The sequence below is a fragment of the Wyeomyia smithii genome, chromosome 1 (assembly GCF_029784165.1).
Source record: "Wyeomyia smithii strain HCP4-BCI-WySm-NY-G18 chromosome 1, ASM2978416v1, whole genome shotgun sequence".
In the NCBI taxonomy this organism is placed as follows: Eukaryota; Metazoa; Arthropoda; class Insecta; order Diptera; family Culicidae; genus Wyeomyia; species Wyeomyia smithii.
Window position 1 is genome coordinate 182,824,821 of NC_073694.1, and position 14,580 is coordinate 182,839,400.

Consider the following 14,580-nt stretch of genomic DNA (forward strand, 5'->3'; position numbering starts at 1 on the left):
CCCCTTCGCGTCCCTGCGTAGTTCTAGGATCATTTCACTGGTGCGAGATCAACGATTGGTCCGAACATCCTCACCCAACTCCCTTAGCGCTTCGCATGGCCTTCAAGACCTCCGAGTACTTGGACCCGTCAGTTTTGAGTATGAGCCTGTATGAGCCTACCTGTAGAGTTCATGTTGGGCTTCTTTTTCGTGAGCCCAACATTCTTCGTTGACGGCCCAGCCGGTGGGCTCGCGCGAGCTTGCTCTTCTGGAGACTGCCTCGTTCACTTTGCGTAGCAATAGAAGACTCTGTTTCAAGTGCTTCGAGAAGTTGCTGTGGCAGTCCGCAAAGTCGATTATGGCATCGAGCTGTGCTGACAGGGCAGTGCCGCCATTCTAGGTACTGTCGCATCCTTTTCATATTAAACTATTTGGTAGTTGAATATTATAGACGATTTTATACGACGAAAAGTCATTACGTCGCATTTAGCAATGCTGATTGTCAAAAAATTTAATTTATACCAATACTATTAACTAGGGGGATGACAGCATGCTCTCTCTCTGTTTATTTTAAAGGAGTGAACAGTCTTCCTGACTAAAGTGGTAGGTATATGAGATATAGTTTGTGAATGGGAATAACTTTGACTAACTTTCAGCGAGATGGGAAAGTAATCTCCAGACACTTTTTAAAGACTGCTGCCCAAGTGTTCGAAAAAGTCTCGGCTCAAGTTTTTCAACCCAAGATTGAGGACTTTATCGATGTCTGTGGCTTCCCTGTTCTTGGTGCGCTTGATGGTAGCTATCACCTCATCAGTGGATATTTTAAATTTGTCAGAGATCGGCGGCTCTAGTCACTAGAATTGTCAGGGGATTGGTGTTGGGGGTGATAAAGGGAAAATGGGTGTCGGCTTATTTTCCAAAACTTTGCTGACTTTCCAGAAAGGCTTTGCACGTACTGGAAGGGAACGTAGATGTTTCTGGAGAACAACCGGGTCGGTGATATTTCCCATACTGGAGATGAACGATGGTGTGCAGCAGGCATAAGATATCTGAGAACACAATAGATAGCCTAGCGAAGACGGACGTATTCTATATTCACGCATCCTTTAAAGACAGCAATTCAAAAATATAAAACCGCACAGATCATAGCAAGCGTTGGTTCTGCCTATTTCGTTACTACATCATCAATAAAGTAGTGTGCACTTAGGATCATTCCAACCGGGTGGAGGACTCCGGACTAAGGATGTAGTAGTAGCCTACTTGTAGATGTTGAAGAGGATCAGGCAGTTTCGATGGCGTCTACTGTTACCCAGACTTGGTTAGTTTGATGATTTCGCTTCTTAGGTCCGCCATTAATCAATTAATGCGGCGTGAACAGGTTTCAACTTTGAAACTATGGGAATTGAAGTTGAAACTGAACTTGAAAATTTATTGATTGTTGTAGCATTATTTTATTCCAATGAGTTCGAAAAATGTACCCAGATATCAATAACAACATCGTGACTTTGTAGAAAATAGCTTATGCCAACAGTTATTTTTCAATTAAAAAAAAGTCTGGTTTTAATGATCCTGGAACTTGAATCCGGAAATGATACACTTAAATTGTTCTCCATGTTTTTCCAAGAACGAAAAACGATAAAACAATGACGCGGTTTAACATCAACCATTCTGAACCACAACAAAGTTGGCCGGTGGAAGGTGAATTGTTTATTTCGCAGTTTATTTTCACTACTCACTACACTTACACCGCATAGCAGCCAACAGCCAAATCAAACCAAGCAGACTGGCGCGACTTGTTTGTTTTCTTTTTCTGCGGAAGCCGATCTCTAAATCATATGTCTCGACCAAGTAGGAGTGCCTCATCTGGCCTTACATGGAGAGAGAGAGAGAAACAGTATAAAGGTACTCATTGAATTTATTAAAAATCACCGATCATCTAGACTATCTGTCAGTACGTTTCGGATATACTCGAGGCATACTACGATAATAACGATAGAACTTATCGTCGGTAGTTTTACTTCGCTGGACATTAAATAAGTGTCGAGGTTATTGCAGAATGCAGTTCCCGTCCACTTGGGCAACAGTTTCAAATTACTAACTGTCATCTGGTTCGCATTTTGTTTCTCTGTCACCGTTAAAGTTGAACTGGGCTGGGGCAACGCTTGCGCTTCAACCCGCAACAGAACCTTAACCTAATCGGACGAGGGCCAAGTTTGACTGTGTGAGTTCCTTGAATACGGCTAGTGACGACGAAAGCTAAATCAAGGAAAAGTTCTTAACCTCAACCTGCCCGCCCGGTACGGAGCAGCTCACACATCAGTGCAAGTGAATTTTCGTCGCTTGTGCGTACAGTTTTCTGGGTACCTACAAATACACAAGCCCAATGTACACACACATACACAGACAAGTGGACGTCCCGATCGAGCGAAAGGGAACGGAAAACGTAAGAAGATCGACCGTTGATCATCGAACCCAGCAGAGTGCTTATTAAAGCGTCGAACTTGAACCCAAAAATCGTACTCGTTACCTTCTTCACTTTCTTCCGAAATTGTTCCCGTTTTGTTCTTAGGCTAGAGCTTAGACCGGCTGATTGGAGCGCAAAATGAAGGTTTAGCCAATAATTTGATCCGTTCGGAGAAGAAGACTAGACCTCGAAGGACCTACCGAAGGCATCGAGTGATAAATTGCGCGTCAGCTGCACTGTGGACGGCCGACTTGCGTAATCGAAGAAGCGAATGAAAGGTGAATGCAAAAAATAAATAAATGAAAGAGTAAACTTTGCATGTGCACATGTGGATAAATAATTGACACAACTGTGTTTTAAGTCGTCGAGTGTTTGCAGAGTGATCTTTCGATTGAAAAAGAGGAGAACACACATAAGACAACTGGAAACTGTTTTCTGCATTTGATTATCAAAAATCCTGGAACGTTGACTCTACTAGTTTACTGTAAGGGAGGGGAGGGACACACGGGAATTTCCAACCAACCGAAAATCCATTATCCCTCCGTGGATGTTTTCAGTGATGATCAACCAACAACTCGGGTTGGGAAGAATCAAGACGATAGAGAAGAATACAACGCAAACACTATTGGCGGAGCCTTTGCTGAGAGGTCTGGCCGTTTGTGCCTTATGTCTCTTTTTTCCCTCGAAGCCGAAAAGTCAGTTCGCTTGGATGAGAAGAAAGAGGAACGAGGGCGTGTAAGAGCGAAGGACTTGTTGCTGGAGTCAGGACGGGCTGGGTGCTGGGTGTTGGGTTCGAAGGGATGCAAGCTAAATTTTTAATTTATTTTTGTTTCCATTCCCACTCGGCTGCCGAAGCCGCGAATAGAGAGCCAACACCAGATGCGAAGGGGATTTGAGGATGATCATCATCATCATCATCATCTTAGTCGCTTCTTAGAGGAGTAGACGATGAGCAGAAATAAAAGAAGAAAGAATTAAACAGCGAATCCCGAACACAAAGCGTCAGTAGATGGAAACCGAAACGATTCAATTTCTAAACAAATCTTACAACTTTCTGGAGAAGAGTAGAAGCAGTAGAAGAAGCAAAATCGTCCGTAAATCAAACATGTGCTGCTTTGGTGCAAGTTCTAGTATTAGTTGGTCGCATTTTGGACGTTGTGTCGTAGGTGCTGCTCACGGTTCTGAGGCGAACAGCCCAATCAATCATTTTCTCCAATCTTCACCAGCAGCAAGCGGTGACTTTATTGCTAACGGTGTGAATTGCTGCAGCCCCCAAAGTGGCTGCGGTGACTGCCAATAGCGCACCCACGCACGCAGCCGTCACCGGCAGGCGTTTAGCGTGTTTCACTTTCGACGCCGCCGTCATCGTCTAGCCAAGCCAGCCTGTGGGCTGAAAACGAGGTCAGTTCTTGCCGGGGTCCAGCCTGCCGATGTGTGTAGGATATCTTTTTTTTTTTGTTTTATTTATTCTCATCCTCAGACTGGTGCATTCTCCCATGGATGCAACAGTACGCACCGGGCCGGCCGTTTGTTTCAGATAAATTATATTCCGAAACACATGTTCCTTAATCTTCCCACTTTTCTCACCCCGCACCGCACCACCCGAACGGTTCAATGTTGTGCGTTATCCTTTCCTCGCTCCTCTCTGTGTTCCGTTTCTTTTTGTGCTCACTTTTGGGCTGGTGGTGTGGGATTGAGTTTAGTGCTGCTGTAGGTTCGCTACAAATGAGGGCATTTATGGGATCAGGAAAACAAAGGCACTGCGGAGCGGGTATGAAATTTGATTCCGTTCTTCCTCGCCCCTTCCCTTCTGCTCGCCTACTGAGTTTTTCTTATTCACTTGCTTACTCTCTGGCGTCCCAGTCTCAAGATCCGACCATTCCTGATTGATCGCAGGTGGCGGCGGCGGGTGTATTGTTTGCTGACTTTTCTCTCCCTACAAGAGAATAGTGCGCATCTCGCGGATCGATCAGCCGATGGCTGTCTGTGTAGAGCAAAGGTCCTTGTTTGTTGCTTGAAATTTTCAAGTGGGATTTTTTTTAATGTAATGATTTTACTTTTTGGTTGGTAACAACCTGCAGCAGCTTCAAGTAGTTGTAGTTTAGCCTCCTATGTTTAGCAGCTAGACACAAAACTAAAATTGGAGTGCTTTATATTTCCGAGGAAAAAAGCAGCTTTATTTGGTATTAATGATTAATATTTTTCAATTTTCGGTTTTCTCAGTCTTCTGAGATTTCTATTTGGTTTTTGATTTTGTGTTCTTTTTTAGAATTTAGTTTTATTTTTTTTAGCTTCTTTAGCCCAATTTTATTATTTTTTTCTGAAATGTTGATTTGGCTGTAACTTTGCACAGATGTTCTTATGGGCTAAAGATCTCATGTCATGTCTACTGGTATTTTTTATCATTACTAATTCTTGAAAGGTACAAAAAATGTTTTCAAAGCCAGAACGGCTTGTTTGACGTCACACCAGTCTTCAGCAAATATTTTGGGCACAGAAAACTCATTTTTAATTTTTTTTTGGGAACTACAAAAGATAAGCTGAACGTCTGGTTATGTTTAAATAAAAAAAAAGTTAAAATTTTCAAAAAAAGGAAAATAAAAGCCAAAACAGTTTGCATGATTGGAATGACGTTTTTTTAATAATGATAAAAGTATTTTGAGAGCCAAAAATTTTACTTTTTCTTATTTAAGATTAGTCAACTTATAATGTTCAGCTAACAGTGTAAGGTGTTTGTAGAAAAATGTGGAGTTTTGAGATATTCAATATATACACAGTTAGTTGTGTTTTTTTCTTAATTTTTCTGTCTTACGGCGTATATTTTTTCTGTAAGAACAAACAGTCTATAAGTTTGCCGAAGACTTTATATCAATCAAGCAATTCGTTCAGGCTTTGATATTATTATTATTTTTATTATTATTATTATTATTATTATTATTTCTTTTTTGGGAAAATTACACTGGTCGATAAAAAAATCTCAAAATAGCTACCCTAGAAAGATTATAGCTTTTTAAGCATTTTACAATGGTCCAAAAATTGAATATAGGAGAAAATAGGGATCTAGTGCTCCATAACAATATTTTAGAGAAAAACATTCCACTTCAAACTTAGTACATCTTGAAAAAATATCGAAAAACCCAAATTTTCGATAAAATTAGGTATCTTTTTACCATAGTAGATAGGAGCAAAAGTGGTTCTAAAATGTTATAAATCCGTTAATTTTAGGTAACTTTGCAGAAAATTTTTTTTTTTATTTTCAAAAGTGGCCGAGTTATATTGAAAACATGTTTTTCGCTCTAACTTTCTTACTAAAATTTTCACGTTAAAATAGTCTTTGAACGACCTTTATGTCCTTTCAAGAGAAACAATTTGCAATTCCGACATCGTGAATTGAGGTATTCTACTCAATGTTATTGATTTTTCATAAAAAATATGCCTTTTTCATTTGTTTGTCGTTTTTTGGGGCAACCATAAGAAATTTCTCTTGATCTTAATTTAAAGAACACATTTGACTCTATATATGGAAAAGTTTTCAAAAATATGTTATTTTTTTATATTAGAGTAAATTTAATTTGAAAATATGCCCCAACAATTATAAAAACATTCTTTATTTTGCACGAAAAAGCACACAGATTTCCTTCACTTACCTTTAATTTGACCCAAAAAGATCGAAAATCAATCGACTGGTTCAAAAGTTATGAGTTTTTGAAAAAAGGATACATCGAATAAAGCCGTTTTCTAGGGTCACCCTATTTCGGATCTGGTCGCCCGAACGACCCAACGAAATAAAAAAACGTGTTTGATTATTTTCAGCGAAGATACATCACTGCAATTTTGAGCACAATTCAAGCACTTTGGGTGAACAGTTCCGAAATAGGGTGACCTTGAAAACGGCTTTATTCGATGTATTTTATTTTCAAAAATTCATAAGTTTTGACCGAGCTGATCGATTTTTTATCTTTTTAGATCAAATTGAAGGTTTTTTTACTAATTTTGAGAGAAAATACTAAAAATATAAATCTGTGTGCCCTTTGAATTGAGATCAAGAGATATTTTTGATGTCTGCCCCAAAAAAAAAGCGACAAACAAATGAAAAAGGGATATTTTTTTATGAAAAACATTAATAACTTTAAGTAGAATTGAGATATTCACGATATCAGAATTTCAAATTGTTTCTCTTAAAGAGTTTCAAAAGTAATTCCAAATAAATCTCTTGCTGTTTTGAAAAATATTATATCTCCAATATTTTTTCACAATAAAGTATAATATTTTTTCTTTCAAATGATATTTGAAGATATTTTTTATTTTCGCCCCAAACGGATATATCAATATTTGAAGAGAGCCTACTTTTAAAATAGAAGCGTTAATAACTTATCACCTGTTCAAGATATCGACAACGTTTTTTTTTGTCAAAAGTTGCATCTTTATAAGCTCTTGAGGTCATCCGAAGACAACTTTGTTATTCAATTTTAACTGAAAAAATAAACTTGAAAAACTTTTTTTTTTTGGGACCCATCCTGAGCCAGTTACGTAAAATTGCTCTGAATCGGTCAATTTGATAGCCAAAAATTTTTTTTGCAGAGCTGCTTCCAATTAGATGATCTACAATGTATATAGTTATTCCTGCAAACAAAAAAGTTAGTTTTTTTTTCATTTTGCTGATTTGTCTTCATTTGCACATAAATAAAAGACTAACTATAAGAAACAACTTCATAGAAGAAATTATGGATACACAATTTTAGACCCGATTATATATAGGGAAAAATGAAATTATCCATGAAATACGAAATGCTTGAGGGAAAGGAAGGGAGGTTAACATAGCGTTGCAACTCATACAGGAAACTTCGAAGATTTATACAGAAGAAGAGGGGGTTGAAAGTAGTTTTCTATGTTACGTCGGTCCTTAATTGAATAAAAAAAAAAAATAATAAAAATAAAACAAATCAAATTATTAGAAAAATAACAATAAAATGAAAAATGAATCCTAATATCTATCTAGCTTTCCCCGAGCGGTAATGGCGGACAGTAACCGCAGGCCATTTTGACGTTTTCTGTAGGTCAGGGAATTTTAAATCGCAGTGTGATTGCAATTTCGTCGTGCGCATGCGCGGATCAAAATAAAAAAAAAACTGTTTATCAACGTTACTATGCTACATTGCAAAATTTTTATGTTTTTCACTCCGTTACTGCGATTGAAACAATCCGACCTACAGAAAACGTCAAAATGGGCTGCGTGCGCTATCCGCTATTACCGCTCGTGGAAAGCTGGATACAAAAGAAGAGGGGGTCGAAACTAGTTTTTTACGCTGCGCCGTTTTCTAATTGAATCATAAAATATCAAACTATTGGAAAAAAATGGAATGAAAATTGAAAAATAATTTATAGGAATAATTAAAATAAGAGAAAAATGATGAATAATAGTAATGAAAAATGTTAAAATAAATAAAAAAAAGATTACATAAATAGAAATAAAAAAATATGAAGAAATCGAAAATGAATTTAAGAGAAAACTTCCTGAAAAAATTAAAAAAAAAACCTTTTTTTATATACAGGATTTAATTGCATAAAGTAAAACAATAAGACTATTTATAACCGAGTCCGACCTGTAATAAGTTGGTATGGTTCTGCAGCAACACCCGATCACCTTCCACCTCGCTGTCGCTAGGCAGAACGTTCGTCTGAAAACTTCCAAATAGTGTGCAGTGCAGTCCGTTCTCTTTTTACATTCCTTCATTCTACCACCTAGTCCTCTCTCCGTAGGTATTTGAGACAATCGCCAGTGTTTTTTATTATCATACAGGTTCGCTATTTTGTTCAATCGAATTTGCAAATCACAATATCAGGTCGTGGCAAAGAAGGTAAAATCTAGACAAAAATGAAGTCTTACTCATCTCGTGCTAGGCTTCAATTCCTTTACTTATTGTTCCGTGTCTGCCGGTCTGTCAGAACAGAGGGATGAAGTGAAGATTCTCCAGTGCCGATGGTCACCTGCCATGGCTTTAACTTGGCGCCAGGAGAGGTTCTCATCAACAGTCTGAATGTCACTAAGTCTACCTTTCCCACGTTGTTCTTGCGGGTTCCAATCAAGGGCTTCTGCTAATTTCGCTGGCTTCTTTTCTACATGTGTGCCCGATCCAACCCCACCTACGTTCCTGAATCTCTGTTGCTATCAGGTCAAGTCATTTAGGTGATTCATTGTAAGAGGATTTCAGGATAATCCTCTTTTTGTCTACTGTCAATAGCTCTAACCAGAATTTCATCCATGACGATGACAAATAGTAGCGGTGATAGTATGCATCCTTGTCTCACACCAGCTGTAATCCTGGACAAGCTTATCTGGAACTCTGGAGTTCTGAATCTGGCAACGATTATTTATTCATTTATCGGCTCCCATCTAATCAATGCTACGTATGCCTCCGTGCTTAGTGGAAGCCTTCCCGGTTCACGGTTCGCGTTTTGACCACGTATGCCACAGTTTAATAACAAACACTTGCTCAGATTGTGCTCACCAGTGCTCGGCCACCGGACTTCGCTCAGGCCCAGAATATTGAGCTTTAGGCGGATTGCTTCTCTAGCTAGTTGAGCCAGCTTCCCCTGCTGGGCAAAGGTCAAGACGTTTCAGACGTTTCCAAATCGATATTTTTCTTCATTTTCTGTAACTTTTTATTGTTTCGGGTACGGTAGGGTGTTCGCCTAAGGTCTCTATCCCACGACAGGATTGCCATCTTGGGTGTAGCTGGCGGGAGCAACATTTCATATTCATCCGCTCGCTCCGAGACAGACGTTGTTTAAGCCGCCCTTAACATGGAGAACAGACGCTCAGTTTTCGCACCCATTAGCTTAGCTACCCAAGCACGAGACTTGAGCATTACCGGGTATAACCGGCTATGCCATCATTCGACAATGGTTCGAGCTGTGTTAGGCGCTCCTTCCGAGTTGTTTTCGCTATTCCATACCCTCCAGTTCCCGGTGAATCGAATTTACTGTCTGTCGTATAAGTCTGTCGTAGCGGTGTGAAAAATAAAACAACGAATAGGACGTTCAAAAAGCGAGAGAGATGGTTTTGTTTAAGTCACCTTCTACCTACGCAATGATATAGGCCCGGTCGGAAAGGGTTAACGTGAAACAGGACGGAATCCAAGCATGGGAGGACCGATGGCTTCTTCTTGCATACCGCATTTCGGGAATGCCTCATAGAAAATCATGAATTTTTTAACTAACCTGCAAATATTTATTGTGAAACTGCTAAACCAGCATCAGAGCACCTAATTTAATTAGTTTGAACATTTGGTTTTACCGTAAAATCTTAAAAACGTTTTAATGCTATTATTCATATCACTATTTTTTCTCTCGTTGTTTATATTTCCGCACCGGTAGCAGCTAGAACATTTTCCACAAATACCGGCACGTAAGAGTCGTGTAACCACCCAAACTAAGTATACTTTTCTTTTTACACTAACAAACAGTGTGATCGTAACTGAATTCCGCGAAAAATCGGCCTAAATGGACAAAAACTTGCTTGCAAGTAGCAAGTAGTAGTTTTTCTAGTTTCAAGTCCACTGCGTGTGTCAAGTTGTGTGCCCGTGTTGTCAGCACAGCCAACAGCAGGCTGCGCTAGCATATAGAAATGTTCAAATTGTTATGATTCAGCTGAATTTTATGGCATCAAAAATATTAAAAATTTGGTAACCATAATGCTTGGATTCCGCCCGTTTCATGTTACCAATCAACATAAAAAAAGTGTTAAAAGTGAATTATAACTGAAATTTTAACCTATCGTAGAAAATACATTGATATAAGACAGGCTTTCGTAATACAACGTTAACCTTGTCGTTGTGTTTTAAAATGAACTATTTCTTTTACTCTGTTTTTTTTTTATAATTCCAGTCAAAAATGTAGATGCAAATTTAAAAAAAAAATTCAAACGTCTTCAGTTTTCCATCCGTATTAGAAGCTTTTACTTGTTCTTGTTCCATATTTAGGACGAGTGTTTTGGAATATTGTTCCTTGCAAACATAAACAAAATCATCTCTAAAATCATTATCAACTGGATCAAGACAGTATTTCAAACAGTCGGCGAACCATAATTCACTACAACAACCGATCTTCGAGTCGGTATGATGTTATGACATATTTTTTTACCAACTAAGAGATGTGGGCGGCGGCGAATGATGTAGGCGCTGCATCGCAGCATGATCGATCGACCGCCCAATTCGATGTAAACCGCAAACTCGAGTATGTACACGGGGCAGGCAAGGGAACAAGCAACCATCCAACGCTTCCAACCATGATCGAATCGATTTCAAGTTGAACCCTTTTTCAACATACAAAGCCTTGTTTCTGTGCGCTCAGGTTTTGGGCCGAAAATTCAACCGAACCATTACACGAAACTGGATACTTTTCGCTGCCCTTTTTACCCTCTTTTTTCTACAAACAAGAAGGGAACTTTGTGGGGAAACTTAATCCCTTCTTCGATCGCGGCGGTGGCGGGCTACTGATCAACGAAAAAGAGGAAGAAAATATCAGCGGATGTGGCAGCGGCGTCCATTCGGTTTTCACCATTGTCCTTCGGTGCGTTGGTGTGTGCGCGTGATCGTACACGACCGATCGATCGATCTGGCTTGGTTTCTTCGAAATTTTGTTCGGTACTGAAAAGTTTCGAATTACTCTGTCCTTTGTCTGTGGAATGTAAATAAGAGTTTTGGACGTTTCTCATGGCCTACTAAGGGCCCGCGTGACGTCTCTGGGTAGAGATTGGCGATGATGTAAATCATCGAAAATAGGCAACCTCAAAAGTGCAGCTATCCCACGTTGATAATGATTTAACTCTCGGGGGTGCAATTTGAACAACGTATCAAAGGTAATTTCGGTGCGATTTGTTTGCGAGTCGAAGCGTAAAACAAACGATCGTTTGGCGCCACCATTAGGACACAAAACAAACGCCCAAACTTGACGGCAATCCGAAAGCCGAAAGTAGTAAAATGGCAGGTAGCGAGGGTGCGTTTTCATAAGGGCACCAGACAGGAGGCAGACAGATCAAGGGGGCAATAAAATGCACTTGTTTACGATCCTGTCGCTGTCGCAGACGAGATGGAAGGAAGCGGGAGAAGCAACAAAACTATCGTTCCACTTTTTGCTGTTCGACCTCGAAATTACGTTCGCGAAATTGTTCTACCACTGAAGCTCTTCGTGGACGGAAGTGACATGTGCGTGCAGCTCAGCTCAGCTGGCTCCAAACAAATACAGCTGCGGCTAGCTGGCGCCGGGCAATAAAGTGCCGATCTTGATTGGAGCTTCTATTTCTAACTTTGGCTGTGCATTATTTCGGGAGTTTTAAGCAGGCCAACCGGTCGTGGGTGCGATAAGGTGATTTCAAGTTTATTGTTTATGATCCGTCGATAAGCTGCCCGTGTTCTACGGTTATCAATGCCGATTAGCGGGAGCGCAATCGCTTCTGTGATTGCGCCATAACAGGATATTTAAAATATGCGCATTCGATTTTTGGCGCCTGTGTTGATGACGTAGGACTACGTTTTGATTAGAACTGCGAGTTGGTGAATTATTTGAAAGCGTAAATTGTGGTTATAATTTACTCTTCTGCCTGGACATCCAAGCAGATGTTCAGGAGACTAAATTCAGACACTTTCCGACGCCCACTTACAGGAGACCGTTTGGTGCATGCAAAACCCATGTCCATCGACGGCCGACCAATTTGTCTGCAGGCAATTTTCACGACATCGCAAATGATGTGTTAAACAATGATTTTATACTCGATGTCGTCTGCCATCGCGATGTCATCTTTTGTCTTAATCCCGGATGACATTTCACGAGTTTGACTAGCACCGTATGAAAAGAAAGATGCGAGTATAGTCACTGTATTGCTAGTCTTGGGAAGTGGACTGTCAGCCGAAAATGACATTGATTTTCGAAGCGTTTGCACATTAAATATACTTCAATTGAAATTAAATAGTATATAGTATAGTATGTTTTTTCTCTCCGCCAGACTAGAGTAATACAATGACTCTAAAAGCGTTCGGGACGATTCCACCATCCGCTCGGTGGTGCGTATAAAATTAGTCTAATCCTTTGCGAAAATTTTCTTTGTTTTGACCCAGCCGCCTCCGATCGGGAGCAGAACAGAGAGTGCACCCAGCCAGACCAAACTGGGTGCGACCAACTGTCAGCTGGTTAATGTTTGTGTTTATTTGAAAGCCCGCCTGCCCGCCGCGGAAAACGTGCTCTTCTGCGCCAGGCCCAGAAGAAAGGGTTATAAATTACTGCTCGAAGCACTGGGGATTATTTACTGCCAGGTTGATTTGAAAAATTCTCAATGAAAAATTTACCAAACATTGCACCCACGCTTCGTTCTGGGGGAGGGAGGGAGTGGAAAGCGACTGACGCGGGTTGGGTGAGGTTATAATTTACGAGCTTCGCCAAATTCCATCACGCTTTTGTGTTTGCGCATCATTTTGACGTAGTGCTCGCGTGAAATCACGGCTAAGTGCCTTGTTTGACGAGTTTTATCGACAAACTGTGGTTTCTTTCGGCTTTGGGTTATTGTTTCAACAAACAAGAATTATCGCTTCAGCAGACAGAAACTGGCAGGGAAAGTCGATCAAACTGGCCCGTAAAAACAGGCGTGAAGTGCATGGGATCATTATTCTGGATGGGTCGGTTTTATTTTATAGAGCAGGTTTCATTCTGATCATATAAACAATTTTTGATGAATAACCTCATTTTTTTTCTCTTATTTTCGCCAGGCATGTGCAAGCAATGGATTTGGAGGCAGCGTATGAAGCACTAGCGGATTACTCGCTCCAGGAGGCACCTTTCTACGAAGCACCGCTTAAGGTGGTGTCCCCGCAGTCGCAAAATCCGTTCGCGTTTCGATCCGGTCAGATGGCTGCGTCCTCGCTGATGCTAACAGGTGCCCCTGGGGGTGGCGGTGGCAGTGGACCCGGTGGCACCATCGGTGGTGGCAAACTGATGGCATTGAACTTTAGTACCAGCGGCATTGGCGCTGGGACCGGTGGTGGTCAGTCATCTTCCGGGGTACCGTCGCTAGTGCCGGCCCTCGTGCCGGCCGCAGGCGGCCTTATGAAAACGAAGAAAAACTTTAAAAAATCCGTCAGCTTTCTGCCGACGTTCGTACAGGTGAGTGCGTCCCATGCGGTAAATAATCAGTATGCAGCGTGGGTTGCCATCATGATTATTTACATTTTATCGTCGCCATTAGATACGTGATTGTTGTTGTGATTGTTTAAGCTGAATTGAGTTGTCATATGCAATAAGCAGGATGGGTATATTATTATCATTCTTTTTTCGGTTAGAACGACCAATAAATTTCCAACGAAAAAGTAAGCACCCGTATGAAATATTCAGTAAAATAATTGAACGAAAGACGCAGAACCGATTGCATCATTTATGACTTTTGCCAGTAGCGTCATGATGAAGTAACTTGTATTCAGCCATTGGCCGTTATCGAAGTCTCGTCATAACGCCCCATCAAAACATCCGATGTAAACCGACTGTGCGCGACTCTGATAAGCGTTGTCAGAATTAACACCCCACCACACCACCGTCCGAAACAATGAATGATATCTCGATGACGATGATGATGTCAACAACAAGCAAACTGCGGTGAAAAGTAGGCAACGATTTTTATTGTGACAGTTCAGCTTGTTTTCAGTGCATTACTGTTTTAACTCTTTTGGCCCACACCAATATAGAAAGAAAGACAGAAGCACAGAGTGACAAACGGACCGGGAAAGTTTAAAAATTGTCTGGTCGAATTATAATCGCATATTTAACAGGTTTAATTATGAAGCTGTCACATTCTTGCTCTGCCGCTGTCTGCTTTAGCTGGTCGCAGATACGTTTACGAGATGGGAAAGAGTTGAGAACATTACGCATCATCATGGTTGTTCATCGATCCCGCCGACGATGGTGGTATTTACATGCGGACAAGGAGACAGTCGAACTGACTTTTGCTAAATAACTAGAGCAGATTTGTTTACATTGGAAACATCAGCTTAGTTTAACTGGCATTATACTTAAATGTAGCGCCGCTAAAACAAACGTTGTATCTAAACAATAGGTCACTCAAACTTGTAGTGTTTAATGCACAATTGAACGAG

The 14,580-nt window shown here is 40.5% G+C and overlaps 1 protein-coding gene across 1 annotated transcript in view; it reads left to right on the top strand.

Annotated features, from left to right (window-relative positions):
• LOC129724154 (ETS-like protein pointed) overlaps positions 1–14,580 on the top strand; it is a 254,542-nt gene that overhangs the window by 11,336 nt on the left and 228,626 nt on the right. The window contains exon 2 of the mRNA XM_055678815.1: positions 13,204–13,597. Coding sequence (XP_055534790.1) covers positions 13,217–13,597 — 381 coding nt within the window. The 5' untranslated portion in view covers positions 13,204–13,216. The remainder of the gene's footprint in view (positions 1–13,203; positions 13,598–14,580) is intronic.